The sequence below is a fragment of the Triplophysa rosa genome, linkage group LG6, assembly GCF_024868665.1.
Source record: "Triplophysa rosa linkage group LG6, Trosa_1v2, whole genome shotgun sequence".
NCBI lineage: Eukaryota > Metazoa > Chordata > Actinopteri > Cypriniformes > Nemacheilidae > Triplophysa > Triplophysa rosa.
Window position 1 is genome coordinate 2,136,344 of NC_079895.1, and position 21,902 is coordinate 2,158,245.

Below are 21,902 nucleotides of genomic sequence, written 5' to 3' on the forward strand. Positions count from 1 at the left end.
TGGAAACATGTATTTTAATGTGTATGTAACTTTAGAGATGGTCCCTAAATTCACGAATATCGAACGTCCAACCAACTACTTTATGCCAGTCCGCGTTCTCATGCACAACGGAACAATCTGACTGCTGCAAATATAACACCTTTTTTAATAACATACTATTTTATAATTTTTAGTAACAACCTATTTCGTATACAGTTCTGATGAGTTTTAATTAATGTGTTGGAAATAAAACTGACCTGATCATAAAATATTTCAGGAGCTGTTTTTTGGATGTTTATATCAAACGTGACATTTAATTGCTTTACAAAAAGTTATACTTAATGTTAAATCTAATATTCAATTACAAGATCAAGGGGAATAATTAAAATGAAACAAATGTGTATATAATAATTTTTAATTCATGAAAAAAAATTAGACATGTAATTAATGAACATTGACACAAAATGTTCATTTATTTTAAACGTTTAGGGTAAAATTACCCTAAAAGAGGCAGCAGCTTTTGCCAGAGGGGAACTGGAATCCCCTGGTTGGGCCTGGGTTCTCCTGAGGTTTTTTTTCTCGATTAGAGTTTTGGGTTCCTCGCCACCGTTTGCATACTGTTTTTGCACTATCTGCCTGACTGGGGGGGCTGCTTTAGAATCTTAAAGTTTTACTTAATTAATATTGCATATGGAAATTTATTATCTGTTATATTTGACCTGTGCTTCTCTCTCCTTTATCCTAAATGTGTGCTCTCACTGAGCGTGTGTGTGTGTGCGTACTTGTCTGTGTACGTACGTGTGTGTGTGTGTGTGTGTGTGTGTGTGTGTGTCTGTGTGTGTTGGTGCGTGTGTGTGGAGTGTTTTGTGTGTGGGTGTGTCTGTCTTCTGTGTTTTCAACCTTTTCTTGTTTTTGCAGGTACAACTTTGATTGTTTTGCTTGTAGTCAATGTGTCTCATGTACAGCTGCTTTGTAACAATGAAAATTGTAAAAGCGCTATATAAATAAAGTTGAGTTGAGTTGAGTTAAAATTAGGGTCTAATTTGCTAAAATTGTGGGAACGGATTGCGAAAGCGTGTGCACAATTTATGAATTTGCGGATACAGATTTAAAAAACTGAGGGGACGGTTTAAACCGAGAGCACGGATTGGAAACTTGTGGGTACAGTTTATTAATCCGAGAGCACAGTTTAAGAATCGGTGAGTACGTTTTTTTAAACTGAGGGAACGATTTACAAAACTGTGGCCACGGAGTTGCGGGTCTTGTTTTTTTTCTCCGACGGGTGACCAGACAGGCTCCGCAATGGTAGGTCGGTCTTGTTGTGTTAAAAACCGCAATAGCTTTACGCAGAGTCGTTCAGGAAAAGCCAATGGTTCTTTCACTTTTGATTTCACCATATATCAAACAACACAAGTAACGGTACAAATCAAAACCATAATAGCAGTGGAGTACTATCCTCCCAAGATGGCGGCGCCACTGCAACATGCAACAGGGTGTGACGTCACCTTCACATTCTCTATACGTTAATAGTATAGAGCTATAACATAATATAATGATATAATGTGGATTGCATAGCTAAGAGGATTTTAGATGAGGAATTAAGCGATCTGTGCAGTTTGAGACACTGTTGAGATCTCAATAAGGGAGAAATGAGAAGATGCATCTGAGCTGAAGGGGATTTACACAAAAGTGTCAGTTGTTTGCGCCCCAGAGAAACAAGACATCAATATTTTATGGTTTGCATGTTTAGTTAATATTTAAAGGCCTGTCCTCTCTCCTGATAAAATACTGATTTATGAGACCTTGATCGAATGATTCGACTTTAGAGAAAAGTGCTGTTAAAAGTTATGTAAGTTATAATGCAACAGACTGCGTCTTTAGCCATTATAAAACAATAGCAAGGAACAAAACACAACAGTATTGTTATTATTTTGCAGGGAAACTGCTGCGTTGGAAATAAAACACTTGTGTCTGTTTTACTGACATCTTTAAGATATTTCACAAGAATTAAAAGTAGGACAGGACACATTTCATCTATCATGAAGGGGGTGTTACATACAAGAATTAAGCAGGTAGATGGATGGAAAGGTAAACAGTGTGATGGTTTGGTAACATCAAAAAAACTTGTTTAGGAGATAATATTAATATTTGATTACAAATAATTAATCAAATGACATGCACAATATGACCAGGTATATACTGTACATTGCTTACTTGTGCATAATGATGACTTCCACAGCGAGTGATGGATGTGTGTGTAGTGATTTCATTGGGACAGAACAGAAACATTCCACAAACCTGTTTTGTTTCAGGGCATTTTCTGCTGTTACACTTTGAGACTTTTATGGCTGAAAACTAAACTACAGCAACTGCACTATTGCGTATTCTATTATAGTATATGCATAAATGTATATTATTATACGGTAACTTTTTAGACATGCAATATCTCTGTTTTGTCTATTTTGTGAATTTGAGGACATTCCCTGCTGGTTTTATCTTTGTAAAAGGGGTGTGAATCCATGGACACTTAACGGCTGATATTACCTGCAACCAGTGCCGTTGAAATACAGAGTTACGGCACTTGATGTCGTAACTCTGTTTTAACAGCTCTGCCCACAACTCATTGCGAGAGGGCGGAGTTTAGTGACGCTACACTGCATTAATACAATTAAATATAAGATGTTTTTCTAAAATAATAAATGTAAGCATACAGTGAACATTGCATATAAAATAATGAATGAATAATAAATACTTAAATGCAAGGAAGAGCTGTTTTGATGTTCGTGACAGTTAAGGATCACAGTGTCGTCTAGGCAACAACAACCACTTCCGTTTCGCGTTAGTATGTCCCAGTGCGTGCATAGTTTTGCTATGCACTAAAATCTATATACTTTTCCATGACAAAAGCAGTACATACTTTAAGGGCATAGTATAAGTAGGCGAATTAGGACCCAGCACATGGTTCATTTGTGGTTACTATGGTTACTGTAGGCAATGATACATTTTTACAATATTTACAATGACAATAATAAATTTAAATGTGGTTATTATTTTTTTACTACAAATGCTATAATTAAACATTGTAACCATAGTTCAACATACTTTTTCCCACTACATTTCATACATTTGTTTTTACGTTTTCTAAGCTTTAATACTTAAAGTCCCAGTGAAATTAAAAATAACAATGCCTATTTTTTCATGAAATATTGCAGCGTTAGTTGTAAATAGTTTATCAATGTGGGTCATTCTCTTTTTAAAATTCGTGTGCCCTCATAATCTTCAGTTAAAATCTGAAAACTTCCGTCCTGTAATGACTATCCATCTTAAATGATGTATGTTAGACGGCTTGGGTGGAGCATCTGTTAACTCCTCCCCTTTAATTGTCAGACTGCTGCCAGTTCCATTTCAAAATGCAACGGGTGTTTTTGTACATCCAATCAAATCGCAGAGAAAGATGAAAGCCACGCCCACTATTTTTCTATATTTAAAATGATTGCAACTTCCAGTTCACGTGGACTTTAAGTCCTTAAAAAATCTAGTACTTTCTTACTTTTATTCGGGTAAAATTTTTGAAAAAAAAGTTTTAAATAGATTTGAATACATTTAAGTATTAAAGGTATAAGAGACACGTATTTATGAAATTTAGTGGAGTCAAAAGTATGATATGAAGTAACATCCCCCCCAAAAAAAGACTTATAGAATACAGATACTTAAAAATGTACTTGAGAGTAAAAATGCTACACTTACTGTCCACCTCGAGTCAATGGTTCGTTTTTAAACAAATGTCACTGGCTGTGCATCTACTATAATATATTATTTAGGACTGAACACAAATCACAAATAATATTTTAATAGAACTCTGTGAAAAATGTAGCCCCTTACGTGTACCAGCAGGGTGTTATGGACTGCTGAACCTTGACCAGTTGCTGCTGCAGCTCATACGGTCTTTACTTAGTGGTATTTCAAGGTCAAATAACTCTAAAGGGGTTAAACCATGCACCGTGTCTCTAATGTACACTTCAGTCTGTACATGATGGCCTCAGAATAACTGTGCCCGCGTCATCCTTCACAGCACAGATGCACAAATGCCTGTCTGTAAGCAGAGATGAGGTGTGCACACTCCCCTGTGAATCCTGTTAATCTGATAATGACTTCAGACCGTACGAGTGATGCTGACTCCAGCTCGTGTTCCTGCCCCACCCCTGCACGGGGCTCCATCCTCTAACTCCGCACCCACGAGAGCGCTAATGTCTTCCCAGAGGACGAGTTCATTGCTCGGAGGTTGCTCTTTTTGAGACCTGGTTCTCTGTGAAGTTTTGTGGAAGTATCGACTTTGTCTCAGATGTTTACCCCTAAAGTTATTTTTTCAGAGAGATAAAAACAGAAACAAAAGCAGCGAGGTTTACGGCAAGAGTATGAAATGAAGGTGGATGGAATCAGAATCAGAATCAGAAGAGCTTTATTGCCAAGTGTGCTTGCACACACAAGGAATTTTCTTTGGTGTTGGAAGCTTCTAGTACAGACATTCAACACAATGACAATACAATATAATACGATTTACAGTCTAAAAGATTCTAAATTGTGCATATATAAAATAAAGACTATTTTACAGAAAATGGGGGATAATAACATATAAGAGACATTGTACAGGGTAGTATATAGTAGAATAAACATATTAACAGATTGTATGTACACTTGTGCAAATGGATAAATGGATGACTTCATATTGAAACTGAAATATTGGGCATACAGTATGCATACTACAAACAGCAGAAATAGTAAAAGCAGTATGTCAGTATGCCATTCTAGCCGCGGTTGGATCTTTCCTGAAACTCTAGTCAGAATGAAGAACGTCTGAGATGCAGTGGACTCTTGCTAAATTCTCCACTTGCTCTCTATTTCCTCTAATTGCTGTGTAGGAGAAACAATTGAGACATTTGAGATGTCCTGTGTGATTTTTCTTTCCCAAGGCTTTGGACTCTGTAACTGACTGACTACTGGTGTTCCCTTTCAGTAAATCAAAGTTAAATGCAAAGTTAAATTTCAATCGAGGGCTTCTGTGTGCATTTGAATGTTAATATGTAACCTGACGTATAGAAAGATGTGAAGATAGACTGTTTGATTTAGCAGTGGCTTTGTGTATCACCCGGCAGCACGTATCCGGCTTATGGAGACAGAGATGGACGTCTCTACGATGTTACTTTGAAGTGTCATTTGTCAACGTCACTGAGACTCATGACAAAACTCTGATGGCTCGTGACACAGTAAACCAGCACCACAAGCCTTTGTTTGCATGTAGTGTACACCCAGCATCCTCTGTCTACATGTTAACATTAATCATTACAGTAAAGCCAGCAAAGGAACATTGAATTATACCCTCGGGATGCGGGTTTCCTTGCGTTCTCCTTCAGTGAACTTTAAGATGTAATATCGGATGAGGGGAACTCTGTTAGGAGCAGAAACAAGACAGCTGATCCTAAACATTTAGGCCATGTTTAATGTCCGAGTTCCATTAAAATAGTTAACATTAAATCAAACGGTCTAAATGCACATACTTGGTCTATTGCACAATTTATTAGTGCATGTAAAAAATAATGATCTTCTTATAATAGTCTGTGACGAGGGAGGCGTGACGAGAGCCGTGGGAGGAGGAGGAAGCGAGTTGATTATGAGTGTCAGCTGGGCGTCACACCGGCCTCCTATCTCTCACGGCTCTCGTCACGCCTCCCTAGTCACGTAGTCTTTTTCGAAATGTAATGATTTGCTATCCACCTGAAACTTTTCTTTGAATGACATATCCTTTGCATGCTGGCTCCATTTTATTGTTCGTCATATTAAAGTGTGAAAACTCATTTACGTCAAGCATTTAAACTGGGATAGAAATGTAAACTTAATCGCGCTTTACTATTGCGCATGCGCACTGATCTCGCCCAGCGAGACTACGCGGTAGCGATGATTCTGACGTTACAGCATGAGAAAGAAAGATGTATTAATTTCATGTATTGCACTGCCGTTTGCGCTATTTATTGACAAAGATGTTGTATCAGCGTCTCAAAACTACGCGATCACGTGCGTCTCTTTTTCATTTTTCTATAGAGCGGTAAATTGTGGGACATTCGCGTGTGCCACAAAGCGGCAGGGCGTTGTGAGCGTAGGTGGGTTTCTTTCCGTATGATCACTGATTATCAGGTTTGTTTCAGTTCGCTTTTGATGCATTTGCGCGTCGAATTTGTAGCGCTTGCGCTTTTAGCATGTAGGCGGCGGTCCAGATTCAGAAACATGCGAGAACGGACTTTCTTTACGCGCGCAGCTCACTGAGCTCGTGCTCGTCCTGAAAGAGTACGCGGTAGCGTGGATTCTGACGTTACAGCCTGAGAAAGACAGAGGTATTGATTGATTTCTTAGTATTTGTGAGATAATTTGCTAATTCTACTTGCATGTTATATAAGCATTGTTTGCGGTGATGTTCTCGTATAATGCACGGAACATGTCTCTGAATAATATTTGCATCATCTTGTAACACCTGTCACGTTTGCACAGAAGAGATAAAGATAAAATGCTATAAGGCAGACGAGATTTCTTATGGGAAATTGCCAAATCTAGAACTACATTTTTTGCATTCGGTTTTTAAAAGTCTTCATAAATGATGGTACACTGAACGCAGGGGTCTGGTACAAAGTTTTTCTAACTAAGTTACAAACAAAATTTGTTGAGTGAACGTTGAAGTGAGCGCTGCTGATGATTTGTTTACACATGGATATATGTAAAGTTAATATGGTCAGTGGTTATCTATACGCGCATGCTTCATTGAACATAGTTGTCGCTCTGGTTTTTGTTCCATTATTAAACTCATTATATTTTCATCTTCAACTTTATGAACCCGCTGAGTTGGGACTCTTGTTATGATGTGGGGCCCCATGCAGGAGTGACCGAGCTGAACTGAAATAGCTCTGGATCTCATGTCCTGCTAATGTAATTAGAAAGCGTTTGCATTGACTGATAACAGAAGAATGTGTTTTAGGCCGGAGCCTATTTCTGGAGCGCCATGCCGTCCGGCCTTTGGTGTCCTTGTCTTAGACCCAGTAAAACCTTTGGTCACCAGAGAGACTGCTAATTTATGTTTTGTGTTAGACAAACATCACATCTTGATTTTGTGTAAGATTGACAGTGTATTTGCCCTCCCATAGGAAAATTGCAATGCTCAGATGTGGCTTTTTCATAGCTCAGGTGATTGTGATTTACTTCAAGCTGGGGCCACACCAAAACATTTGTTTCGAAATCTTATGAGTTTTAAACTGTGAGAGACCACAAACATGAGGAGAAAAAAATCCTAGATTTAATCGTGTACGTATAATGCGTACATATAACTTTTTATGTGATTTAAAACATATCGTTGAGATAATATGCTCAAGCAGCCTTGTCTAAAGCATTTAAAGGGGTTATATGGTGCGTGTTTTTCTGTGTCTTTGGTGTGGGGATGGTATCGTTAAGATTTTAACGGTATTACTACTCTTATCGATACTGCTTATCGGTCTGCTACTTTAACGGTTGTCTTATCGGTGCTTTTGGATATATTTTTTAAATAAAAAATAAGACCAAAAATAAAGAATTTATGAATAGAATAACACTGCTTTATTTTCTGCAATGTAAAATAATTTGTATTCAGCGCAGACCACCAGTATTAAAAGAAGTGGGTTGGATAGCTGCCTGCAACGAATTTCTGTTTGAAATATTTAAATGTGTATTTTAATGGACAGATTTTTATGTTTGTCCTATGTATGTAAGTAAAGCGACGAATTATTAATCTCTCAATGTTATCAAATAGGCCTATTATTTTTTGCTGATTTATTTATTATTATATAAACAAGTAGAAAATGTGTTGTCACATCATTTAATCCAATTGAAATTAGACACACACGAATAGATATAGGTTGCGCGCAGGGTTCCCGCCCAATTGGGCTTCTTTTGAACGGGTTTGACGGGAGAAAAATGCATTGGGCGGGTGGACAAAATTTGGGCTTGCCTACGAAATTAAAAACCCGCCCAAGCAGCTTGCCTTTTCTTTGCTTTTGAGACTCAAGTTATTTCAAAACGTTGTAAAATAATGTGTAGTGCAGTCATAAACACATTACTCTTTAACACAGCCCTTATTGGTTCAGTTTAACCAAACAGGTCTGGGATAGAAAGACCTCACCTGTCAATCAATCTACAGTTGAGATCATGTGATGGCTCGTGAGTGATGGGGTTTTGGCGCGATAAAGTACCAGATTTTGTATATTGAAGCGATCGCAATGTCAAAGTGGCCCAAATATATGTTGCACGGTAGGGAGAGTAACTCAAATCTCACAACGTGGATTACACATGTGGTGACAGACGACTCGAAGACTTTGTAAATATAATTATAACTGAATTCACAGCAGTTGAATGATTAAAATCAAACTGAATATGGGATTCTACTCGCGTTACTTCTGTTCATCATACTCGCCCTTGACAGCTGCTGGACTTGCTAAATTTTGCATTATATGTTCTGCAATATATACTTCAAGAAAGACGTACTGTTGTTCTGTCAGATGTTAAGGCAACTCTCAAAGGTAAGCGCATTATTGTTGCTGCTGTTCTTTTTTTGTTCTGTTGTATGCATCAATGAATTGCACATTTTTGGCTGCCGTGCCGTGTGAATGAAGTTGAACGAGTGGAAAATGCCTATTAAAGCATCCGCACACTCGGACTCCTAACAATACCGTCACTTGCGAATTGCCTGTGTTTTAATTGAAATTATTCGTAATTGCGATTATAGTGTTTGTAATGCTTTTGACAGAAAATTGCCAGATAAATGAAAAGGGTTTGGTTGAAGTCGTGTCTACGTCGGTCAGCTGGCTTTCTGATTCTGTATTGTTTTGTTCCACGTGACAATCAACAGAGTTTTTGTGCGTTTGTCCTCGGGGTTTCCCGCACACATCAGGATTTCTGATCGTAAATACTCAACATGTTGAATATTTACGATTCGCTATCGGGGCGGCTCCGATGTTGTTCCGATCAGGTTCATTCACTCTTAACACACACCACACCACAGGAAAATCTGATAAGATAATCTTTAGAGCCGTTTAAGATCATCGGGACTTTACCTAGGATTGTCGGAAGGGGAGAATTCGGATAATCTTGTGGTGAGGCCCCGGCATAAGTTTCAATTAAAATTGCTTAGAAGAAATAAAAAGTAACGGATGAGTTCATATTGAGATCTTCAATAATATTGACTTTTGAATGGAGACTTGACAAATCTGAGCTCAGTTTGACACATTGTTGACATCTCGTCTAAACTATAATGACAGAGACCTTTGTGAGATTTCTGACTCTTTTTCCTCAGCGGAAATATCAGCGAAGAAGGAAACTCAAGCAAGCAAGTAATGATATCTAGGAAAAACAATTGCATTGCAAAGATCTCATCTTTGCTTTTTCTTTTCTTATGGGTTGAAACGAAAGAGTTATGTAAAGATAAACCTTGACCAACTTTTGGCAATCTAAAGATGTTTAAACAATCCTGTCAGTGTTTACTTTCATAGATGTTCAAGACAAACGCATTGTGGTACAAAGTATTCCACAGCGTCCGCTTTGTTTTTACTGCTTTATTGTGCTGCACTATACTACTTTATACTTTACAGTACACGCACGTTTAGGGAGCTGATGTTAGATAACTCGCTCTTCCGAGCAGTTTTACCTCGCTGGTGTGGGTGGACAAAAAATGGTCCAGGGAAATGTAGAAAATGCACTAAAGATAAAACTATACTGTACTGATCCTTTAAAGTCCTTTACCGTAGAGGACATGACAGCAATAAATCATTTCAAGTGCTTTTTTCACCCAGCTGTGAATGTATTGTTCACCCGATTATGTCATCGTTTATTTAGCCTTATGTGTTTGTAAACATGAATACGACTCTTTCTTCAGTGAGACACGAAAGAAGATATTTTGAGAAATGTCTCGGTGGTTTTATATTCCTACAACGGAAGTCAATGGGGTTCAGTGTTTCATTTTGCAGAAGTGAGAAAGTCACAGAGGTTTGGAATGACATGAGGATGAATAAATGATGTCCCACCGGAAAGTTCATGATGGTCAAAGCTGAAACACAGGCCCTTAGCTTATAAATATTCTTAGCTCAGATATAAACATCGAATTGTTTGGTTATCTCTCTCTATGTACGTAACTCATGATCCGTCTCTGTTTGTCAATGAGTGACCCAAACACACCTTATCTGAGGACGTTAACCTCCGCGTACAGCTTACCAGCAGCTGCGCTAGCGAGAAGTGAGGAAAGGGGAGGGCTGAAGTGCCGAGCGAAGTCGGCGACAAAGAAACAGTAGGTTTTACTGTCTGGCCGACCTCCAGGTCTCATTACGAAGCGAAGTTGCATACCAATAACGGAAAAAACCTTTTGTCTGTCCGTGCAGGTCTGCTTTTCGAGCAGCCCAGAAATCCCAGACCAAACTGAGAGAGGCAGGATTAGACGGAGCGGGCGGTTTTTGATCCCCGCGGCGCGTGAGAGCCAGCCGCGCACATTCAGGAGTCACAGAGTTAAAAATAACTTTATTGCGGATCATGTTTTGGAAGGAGGGCTCTGCTTCCCATGCTAGGACAGCCTGCCATGCAGGGGCAGCACAGACTCGTGTGTGTGCGTTTGTGCATGTGAGCGTGTGTGTTTGTGACAACACCAGCACGGCGAGAGAAGAAGAGAGATCAGTACACACGCTCGCACTCACTCGACCCGTCCTGATGCCGTCTGTTCTGTCTTGTGCTCCAGATGAGCTGGTAGCTGTGACCCTGCTCCATGAATGCTATGAATGATTCTCTGGGCGAGACGCACACCTCCGGCAGCCACGGTGAGAGAGCGGCCATATTTCGGGGCGCGAGAGGCAGCGAGAACGTCGGGCCGACCTTGATCCCACTGCGTTCCCCCTTGCAGCCACCCAATGCTCATCACAACAAGACGTCTCCTGCGGCCTCCATGCTCTTCAAGGGAAATAGGTGAGACCCTCTCTTCCTTCTTTCTGACCCGTTTATTGACTCAACTTTCTTTTTTGTGTTTATGGGTTTGTGCACACACGCAACTCGGGACATAGACCTGTGTGTGCCGATACCGTACCGCGGTTCTCACGGGTTAATGGTTAACACATCCGCACATGCGACGGGTCGTCTCTCTACCTGCGGCGAATAGTGCTGCCTTTGTCTGCCTGAGAGAGGACCGTAGACTTTGTACTTGTAAACAGAAGAGGCCGGAGAAGCTGGAATCAGACCAAGCACCTGTTACTGTCCGGCCCGGTCAGACAGCGAGACGGATCGCAGACAGGGGCCTCTGCACGAAAACTTTATATCTCGTCTGTTATGTATGTGTGATTCGGTAGCTCTGGGGGGTTGTATTTCAATCACAAACAGGACTCTGTGTAAAGCGGTATAACAGTTTTATGACAGTCGCAAACAACTGTCATGGCCGCTGCGTGTCCTCATGTGTAGACACAAAAACAACCCTGCTGCGCTCAAGTGTGTTTCTTTATACTGGATCACCAGGGTTTTATAGTCTTGATTTGAGATGCACAAATATGAGAAAAAATTATACTTCCAAAGTAAACAATGCCATTCATCAAAATGCCACTAAAATTAGGGATGCACGATCAATTATCAGCCATATCGGTATCGGCCGATAAACGATCATTTTTAATGTTATCGGTATCGGCCGATAATACAATTTAGGCCGATATATTACAGCCAATAAATCATTTCCTCTGGTTAAACTTCTTCAGCTGCACGCTGCTCACAGTTAAAATACAGTACAGTACTGTCTTTCTGTCCTTATCATTCACTTACTGCTATTAGCAAAACATTGTTGATGTAGGTGCAGTATGTAGATATTTATGAACGTGTAAATTAAAGGAACAAAAGCATATTGTTATTCACATATACACATATGCTTTCTTTCTTGAGACCTGTTAGACATGTGGCTATTAAGAAAAAAATTATGCGTTGCTCTGGAAGAACATCTATAATTTGTTTATTAAATAAAAACAGTATACCAGAAAAGTTTAAAGTAGGCTTACATGATTTTCAGGGGAGAAAATAACTAATGGTTACCTTGTTTTCTGCAGTGAATGTTTTCAAATTAAAGCAGCTTTCCATGTTTTGCCTTTTGTTTCACTCTTAGGGAATTTTATGTTAATATTTAGATATTGTATATCGGCCAATATATCGGTTATCGGCCAAAATCTACATATCGGTGCATCCCTAACTAAAATCATCCATTTAAGGTCAAAATGAAGTCCAAATTAGTTTCTAAAAACACAATTATTATCTTACGGTGCACAGTTCATCTATACTATTCAATCAGGAAAAAATATTTTTGTAAACTTGAATTTAAACGTATTCGATTTCTGTCTTTGAAAAGATTTTCCCTTGTTCTCTCCCGTCATCTGTTATTTTTATAATCCATATGGGGGCGGTTTCCCAGACAAGGTTTAGCTTAAGCCAGGACTAGGCCTTAGTTAAATTAGGATAATTAAGTTGTTTTAAAAAACATACTTTACAAAAAAAATATTACTATGTGCATCTTGAGACAAAACAATCACAGTGATATATTTTAAGATATGTCAGTGCAAGTTGTTTTCGATCAAGGCATCTCTCACATTTAAGTTAATCTGAGACTAGCCTTAAACCCTGTCTGGGAAACCGCCCCATGATCAATTAGTCAATCCAGCTCTATAACGGGACATTTTATTTTATTTTTCGAGAATCATGTTAAAGTGGGACTGTCCCAGTTAAACTCGGACATCTGTGCTAGACGAAGAAGATGCTCGTACATGAGCGCAACCTCGGATTGTTCTGTTTTTATAGTCTCTCTTTCTCTTTGTGTTTTAATGTCACACAAGTTTTAGTCGTCGGCATGAAACGGAAGTAACGATCATATTTTCCGTATTGTGGATATCTGTATATTCCGTATGTCTGAGTGGAACGGAAATGAGAGAAAATGTTGTGCGGTACTTGATTTCCCACATCGAGAACTGATTGGATCGTTGGAAGATGGGCGTTGCTGATGAAATGAAGGCAAACGTGCAGGATTATTCCCCACCGGACTCACCATCGGCACCCTCCCATGAAGAAAGCTCCGCCCTCGCGCCATTCCTCGTTACAGGATGTGATGAGAAGTCGTTTCTAGGTGGGGGTCTTTTTATTTAAAGGTCACGAGGGCGCGTGAATTTTTAGAAGTCACTTATAAAAACCACTACACTATAATATTTCTTTAAAATGTGATTTTTCAATTTTGATTTTATGCCGTCTTTAATGGTCGCTTTTGCCGTTTATTTAGGTTTATTTAGGTTGAATTTTGTTTTTGTTGAATCTGTCACATCTCATTTTTGTTTGCTCTTGATGCTGATTGGCTGATTTACTCTGTGGTTTCTGCATGCTGCCAGCCATCACCCCATATTTATGTTTGTAGGGTTCACTGAATGGAAAAATCAAAGCAGTCTCTCTATCTCTCGCCACCTCTCTCTCGCTCTTTCTCACTCTGTTCTGTTCCATTTTCTTCAGGCTTCTCAAATATCCATTCCCTCTCTAGGTTGGGTGTGCCAGCTGAGATGGAGCGAACACACAAACACACACATTCATGGGACTTGCCATAGACTTCTGTTGTTGTTATACAGACCTAATGGTATTTTCTATCGTCTACTGCTAGCCACACATCTAACCGAAATCTCACAAAAACCTTTTTGCCTTTTAGATGTTCAGATAAGCCACATTTAATATGTTTATGAATCGGTTTTTATATTTGGTCCCCTCAAGGATAGATGAACAATACTGTATCTGCTGTCTTTATTAACACTCATTGAGTTTTAATGAAAATGTTTATTCCTTTTTTATTTAAATATTATAAAAATGTAGGTAGTATAAATATGTTTTTAATGCGCTACAGTAATAACATTTTTTTGAGTGAATTTGTGTCAAATTGTTACAATTAGAATTGCATCATGAAAAAACATAACAGGCCAAAATAGGCTACTTTTTATTAAAGAAAATAATACATATTTATATTTTTTATATTATGTATTTCTTTTGATTTTGACCTGAACTTTCACCCAGTCATGCTCCAGACATCTCTCCAAGCGAATTATAAATAAGCACATGATCACACAACATCACACTGTTGCTCCTCTCACGGGCTCTCCGGGGACCCTTCAGGTACAGCCGATGAGGTCATCGCTACAGTAACTGAACACTCCAGCGTTGCCTTGGAGACAGAAGTCAAGTCATCTGCTCCATCATTAGAATGACATCAGCCTCTGTCTGTGCCTGCCGTCTTACACAGCAGCTTGAAGAACATCCGCTTTATGTCTCATTACTCTGCAACCATCATTATGTGTCTCGCATACAAAATTTGTTTTTTTATAGCAGTAAGAGTTTTCCCGGAGGAGGTCGGGTAAATTAGTATTTTGTAGATATACTTTTCTCTCTCTCTCTCTCACTGTTATGTCTATCTTTTCTTCAGGAAATGCAAAGAGGGGGCAGAAGCGCAAATGGGACCCGTCCCAAATCCCTTTCCAGAGCTGCTGCCGGCCGCTGTCTCCTTAGTGTCTGAGTGTCTTTTACCCTGGACCAAAAACAGTGCGAGTCAGGTGAGACGCGCTTCCGTGCTTTACTCCACATTCTCTTATTTAAAAAAAGCTTTTTTGCTGTCTGCTGTCTACATAGGGTGCTAACCTCTAAGGGAGTATCCTACAAGAAAAACTTTATGCATAGTACAGTATAATATGAATGTATGTCAAGCATTTCTTTAGATTGAAGGATTGATGACATGGTTGGGCAAGAGATCGGTTGACTGATGGATTGTTCTTGGACGTCTGTTTGCTGCTATTTGTTGAAAATCTCCATGGGCCAAAACATACTTTCAACACCGTCTCATTTAATGTTTCATCATAGTTTCGCTCCAGATGGTATCTGTGATCGAAACACCGATCTAGACAGAGACAGTATTTCTTTGTACGTCAAGATCCAAATGAGAAAGTGTAACAATTAGGGGTGTAACGATACACTCAGCTCACGATTCGGTACATATCTCGATGCTGGGTTCACGATACGATACACATCTCGATATTTTGAACAAAATTAAAAATTCAAATAACATTAATTTTCAAAATATTAACAATTTCAGTAACTTATTTTGTTGCACAAACAACTTAATAAAGAATTTTAACATTTTAAGGCTTAACTGAAATTAGAATTAAGATCAGTGTCAATTTTGACAGCAAATTTTGATTTAGTTTTAGTCATAGTCTTTTGACTAAAATGCAATTTAGTTTTAGTCATCCCAATTTATCATAGTTTTAGTCCATTTTTAGTCGACGAAATCTACATTATATTAGTCTACTAAAATCTATCTGGATTAACTCATTTAATTGGTGTAATTAAATGTTCCATACAAAGATTGAACTGTTTCGACATCATTTACTTTACCTTGGAGTTAAATGAAACCAGGTCATTACCTTTATTCTTCAGAAAAGTTGAGTAACTACTGGATATGCATTGTTGTAACACAGAGAATATTAGACCATGAGCGACATGGAGCTGTTCATTCAGTCTCATTTTGACTCAATTGACTCGTTCGTTCAGTGAAGGGCGTGTTCATTCAGTACATTCAACCAATGAAACGCTCTGACAGAGCTCACGCTCGAGCGCTATTGGCTCGTGTCTCTTTGAAGCTGCGCTGTTTTTGCTTGAGACAGTAATGAATGAGAGAAATCTTTCAAAAAGACATATTACATAACCTGTATTACATTTCTTCAATCATGCAGATCACATACTTGTTTTTTAGCGTGTCATTGGATCTTTTAATCTACAGTACGACTCACTTCATCGCTTCTCTGATCGGAACAGCGCTGGTTTCTTTTGGCTTACTTTGTTCATATCACGTTATGCAGCAGCTCACGTCAGCGGATAAATGAACATTGGCATCTAAAAACGTTTGTGCTCCTTTGTAATGAGTTTCGGGGTGACTCACCTGCAGTCACGCTTCAAGTTTGCTGTGTTTTAACGGCGATTGTGAAAGAAAATATGACACTTTGTAAACCACTTGGAGACGCAGATTGTGTCTTGTGCTTCTTCTCTCTACGCATATGCGAGATAAGCACACGTGACGCGCTGGCGCAGAGTAGGTAGCGTCTTGACCGCTGAACGCATAGAATTATCGTAATACGAAGTATCGTTACACCTCTAGTAACAATTGAAACTAGTTTTTCTTATTTTTTATGAAAGAGTGTTATGACATTTTGAACAGTTTCAGAGGATGACATACTGAATGTCTGTGTGTCTGTACATATATATTTCAAACTTGGCTTGAGAACAGTCCGGAATGTTTGGTGGATGTTTGTGGGATATGAGGCCATTTGAGTGTGGGGACACTTTATCTGAAAGTAAAAAATCTGTCATCATTTGTTCACCCTCATGTGGTTGTAAACCTGTATCTGAATCTCCTGTGGAACACAAAAGAAAAGAAGATATTTTGAGAACTGTCTCAGTGGTTTTGTGTTCATACAATGGATGTTATTGAGGGTCAGTGTTGTTTGGTTATCAACATTCTTCAAAATATCTTCTTTTGTGTTCTGCAGAAGAAAGAAAGCCAAACAGGTTTGGAATGATATGAAGATGAGTAAATTAGAGAATTTTGGGTGAAGTATCCTTAAAAGCAATCGGTATAGAAACTCTTATGTTTTTACTGCTGTAAGGCTTTTTTTCTGTTTTATTTGTTTGTGTGTTTTTTGTATGTTTACAAACTCTATGCTGCATTAAAAATCACCCTTTGGGATTATAATAAACTTTGAACCTTACGACTCACTTCATCAAAACAAGCTGAAGGTGTTTAGCAAAGCCGCGGGACCGTATATTGAGCTGGGGGTGCTGTATTTTTTTTTTGGCCAGGGCTGAAAGCAGGGTTTGAATTTTAGCGCGGGGTTACGCATCATTTATGTCATCCCTGCAAATCTAGCTTTAAGAAAGCGGGAAATTTCTGATCAAATAATGAAATAAACCCACTGATGTGAACAAAATGAAATCAAAACGAATTCTAGAATTTAATTCCACGGCCAGCGCTGCATCGGAATTTACCAAAGTGAGCTAAAGAGCTTATTTACCGATTAACATTCAAAGGCCACATGCTTTTCAAGCAATACAGAATAAAAGTAGTTAAAAATGGCCCATCCTGCATCAGGAGTAGACTCTGAACCTCAGCTCGCGCATGCAGAATTTACGCGAGTTGTAGACGCGATGTGGTGCGCTTAAGATGCAGCATACAAAACAAACTGTTCAACAAATATACATGTTCATGTACACGCAGCCGGCTGTTATCGCAAAATAAGCCCCTTCAGTGTGATACAAGACCCTCTGCTTCGTGTTGGGTTCTGATCACACTGTCAGGGCTTATTTCTACGACAACAACCGGCTGGCTGTACATTATCCCTTACGTATCGAAAAAGCGCTTTTCCTTTCAGAGCTTATATAAGCAACGCCATCTGCTTGCTTTGTTGGTTTGGGAAGACGTCGACCCCCGTGGATCTTATTATATGACAAATATATGCTATGAACGACTATCCAGAACAGCTTTGACCTGCAAAATCTGCAAATTACAGCATATTCAGATCGTGCCATCGTAATGTGGCTTTCCAGTTTGCCATTATGGGGGCCTTCACTACATTCGAGGCGGGCAGTAATGATCCCTCGCTCTCACATTATATCTGAGGATAGCAATTATGGCCTCTGCACACACACAAGGAGGGAAATCAGGAGGGGGATTACAGAGACGTGCCATCCAAACCTTTTTGCTGTGCTAGTTTTTGCAGTTTGTCGAGTCAGGGAGGGCAGGCTGTGACCCAGACTGAGCCTGTCGTGGAGGTGACGGTCGAGGGCCGGGCGGCGTCAGGGTTTACACGCGTGTGTGTGTGAGAGATGAAATTACAGACTGCAGACCGCAGAGGAATATGCGTGACATAAAGTTACCGGTTGAGTTTTTATTTCATGCCAGTGGTAATTGTAGGATTCAGAGACGTTGCCGTTAATCAGGTTGTTTTGTTCGCTGTATAAAGCGCCTGATTGTGTTGATGTTCTCTTTTCAGAGGAGTGAAGTCCTCTCAGGATACAATCCAGGTCTTGTTGCCTGATGCTTTGTGAAACGTGCCCCGGGCTGCACTTCACTGCTGTATTGTAATTCTCCAGTGCCTGGCCTGCTATTGTTGAAGGCCGCTGATGGGATTATGGGGGATTTGCTGTTGTTTTTGGATGATTTAGAGGAGGGGAATATTTAAGCTTCAGCTGTGAAAGCGAAACGGTGTCTCGGATGACCTCCAGCGCTCTTCATAGATGTTCTTTGCGGGTTTTTGGACATCACAATTAACCCTTTGCTAAACCCTGCTTTTAAAACGTTACTGAGAACTATAGTAAACTTTAGTATATTCAAATAATTACTGCACTTTGTTAATGCATACTAGAGTATTCTGTGCTAACTATAGTCAATTGGTCAAATGTAGTTAATACTATAGTAGACTTTAGTATTTACTGTAGTAAGCTGTGGTAAATTGAGGTATACTGTAGTATATTATAAAAAAATGAGTACGCTTTGTTAATGCATTCTACAGTATTCTGTAGTATTGACACTAGTGACTTGGTAAACTGTAGTAAATACTGTAGTAGACTTTAGTATTTACTATAGTAATCTGTGGTAAATTGAGGTATACTACTATAGTATACAGTATTATAAAAATGAGTACTCTTAGTCTTACTTTTTACGGTGTTTTGAAGTATTAACATTAGTAGCTTGCTAGATTGTGGTAAATACTGTAGTAGACTTTTGAATATACTATAGCAAATTGTAGTTCATAATAATTGCTTAATTTTGTTGGTGTATTCTACAGTAGGGCTGTCACGATTATGAAATTTGGCTGGAGATTAATTGTCTAGTAAATCATTGCGATTATGACGATTAATTGTCTGTTTTAGAGCTTTGACTTTTAATTCTCATACATTTTTTATTAAACTTTGAAACGACCATATTGTTCTGAATATGAAGACCATGTTCTTTTTTTCTTGGAAATACATAGGAAAAAATTGGGTCATCATACTTAAGGTTTAGGCTTTTACCTGTCAATAATACAACAGCCAAATACTTGTAAATTGATCAGGTGTGAATTGAAGCCACCATTAAAATGCTATCAGTCTTAGAAAAGCTTCTAGTCAGTTTTTTCTCTCACTTGCAAGACTACAATAAAAGTTTACTTCTATGTTAATGAGATTTTGGTAGACTGGTTTTCACACTGAAATAATATTAAATTGTACTGCAGGTTGTTTTTATGGTATATGCTTTAGTTTTTTTTAAGTGATTGTGTTGTGGTGGTACATTTTACAAGTATTACCATGCTTTAGTTACAATATATACACTAAAATATGCAATATGCAGATGCACTGCAGCTCCCCCTAGTGTCTTCTATAGAGATGTGCAATAATTGCGATGATCTGAAACCATCGCGATGAGGTCAAACAAGATTATTTAATAATAATCGTGACAGCCCTATTCTACAGTATTCAGTAGTATTAACAATAGTGAATTGTTAAACTGTAGTAAGTACTATAGTAGACTATATAGTAAATTGTAGTATATTCTGTATTCTACGGTATTCTGTAGTAGTAAATTGATAACTGTAATAAATACGTTAATATTTCCTATAGTAAGGTTTTAAAATGCTATAGTATCTTGAAGTTTTATTGCAGTTTGATATAGTAAACACCAAAGTATTCTACAATATAATTTCATGTGGGATGTGTGTTTGGATAATTCATGTAAATCTTTGAAAAGTTACTGTTCAATTTCTGTGATGCATTCAGAATTTTTTTTTGTAAAATTCAGTAAAAGGTTGTTGCTAAGGCACTGTTACTAGTAAGCAAACCCATATAGAAACGGTAGCCAAATAATTATTTCACTTTAATTTGTGTTCAAATAAATGTTTAAAAACAGTGTGAATTAAGGTAGATTGGGGCAGTTCTCAAAAAGTGTACATTTATATAATTGTACATGCACAAAGTTGTACATTGTATACATATTTATTTTTCATGTTGTACTATTAAAATAGTGCTGTTTGTGAAAGTTCACTCTTAAGGGGTGTGAAGTGGGCAGCAGTAACTGAGGGGGCGGGGCTGAAAAGGTTTAATTCCTGCATCAGGGTGATTTGTGTGACAGGTCTTTCAGCAGTCTTTGCTTCAAGCAGGACAAAACGTGAATGTTTGCATTCACAGCTGTTTGTCTGACAGCACGTCTGAGTCACACGGTCAGGCCATGACATCATTTCTCCCCCCCCCCACTGCCCTGAGACTCGACTGAATAGATGTAGAGAGACCAGCTGAAGTGTTGCATCATTGTTCCACCCGCCCGTCTCACCACTCAGCATTAACACTGCATTTTTTTTTAGCAAAAGAGACACTGAAAGTAAATAAAGGCATTGTTGTATTTACACGGGGTTTTTTTTGCGTGTGGTCAGATGTAGGACTCAAATCTTTTAATTCTTGTTTCAATGTGAAAGACTTTTTTTGCATTTAGGAAAGAAAATTGAGGTCTCTTGAATATCACAGTTGTTTTAGATAGATATGAAATATATCCTGAGATATGAAAGAGTATTATTATTTTTCTCCATGTGTGTAAAAGTTGAGTCCTTGATAAATGGGCAGCTTTAGAAATGACATTTGGTGTCTGTGACTGTCATTGAGATCAACAAGAGGGCAGTGTTGTCCCGATATAGGATCCACAAGGATTTCAATTCAAGTTTTATTCACAAACATTCCTATCTGTAAATATTCACATGTATGTTGAATCGTGCCTTCCGTCTCTTGCTTTTTATTTTACCAGTGGAGTCTGAAACGCCCAGAGGTCCCGACCATTGACGTGGCTTTGTTTAACGCGGTCTTTAAAAGCTATTTTAGTCGTGAGAAAGCACTTCTCCTGCAGTGTCATGGTACATTTACATGACAAAGACCCAGAGAGTGAGAAGTGCTGTCTCAGAGCTCAGTAACCTCTCCCAGACTCCAGCCCTGATCCGCTTTCACACTTCACTACATCCATATGCACTTAAACTGATTTATATACCTCACCATAATTCTTCTGTAAGACAATGATGGGTTAGTTCTTTTTATGTGAACTGCCGGTTCGCACGACACAATAGACGTATTTAAAGTCCCAGTGAAATAAAAAATGACAATGCCTATTTTTTCATGAAATATTGCAGCGTTTATTTCAAATAGTTTATCAATTTGGGTCATTCTCTTTTTTTGAAATTCGTTTGCCATCATAATCTTAAATTAAAATCTGAAAATACACTTCCGGCCTGTGGTTAGTATTGACACATGTTAGACGGCTTGGGCGGAGCATCAGTTAACTCCTCCCCTTCAACTGTCAGTCTGCTGCCAGTTTCATTTTAAAAAGCAACAGCTTTTTTTGTACATCCAATCAAATCGCAGAGAAAGACAAAAGACATGCCCACTATTTTTCTCATTCAAAATTCCATTTCACTCGGAAATGCGTCAACATACAGAAATAAAAACGATCGCAACTTTTGGTTCACGGGGACTTTAATGGAACAGTTCTTCCAAAAAATGAAAATGTATTTTCTCACTTTTATGTTCAACTCCATATCATTTTTTGGGGGGGGGGTAAAATTTCTTTCATAGCAAAGAATACAAAGAATTGAAAAGAGATGCTCGAACATCAAACAAGAGGAGGTGCAACCAAAAATAAAAAATTCATACTACATAGAAAAAAATTGTGTACCACTTTCTTTCTAGAAAAAAGAATGAAACTTGATTAATTTTGTAAATTTTAACTAATAAAGTTGAATTCTTTCTTTCTAGAAAGAGTG

The 21,902-nt window shown here is 38.5% G+C and overlaps 1 protein-coding gene across 4 annotated transcripts in view; it reads left to right on the forward strand.

Annotated features, from left to right (window-relative positions):
- Positions 1-21,902, forward strand: part of grb14 (growth factor receptor-bound protein 14) — a 58,326-nt gene that overhangs the window by 3,503 nt on the left and 32,921 nt on the right. For 2 of the 4 annotated variants that reach the window (XM_057336140.1, XM_057336141.1), the window contains exons 2-3: positions 10,772-10,995; positions 14,504-14,630. In XM_057336140.1, the coding sequence (XP_057192123.1) occupies positions 10,799-10,995; positions 14,504-14,630 (324 nt within the window). In that variant the 5' untranslated portion in view covers positions 10,772-10,798. Of the gene's footprint in view, positions 1-10,771; positions 10,996-12,340; positions 13,175-14,503; positions 14,631-21,902 lie in introns of those variants that run through there. The other 2 variants (XM_057336142.1, XM_057336144.1) reach the window with 2 other exon arrangements.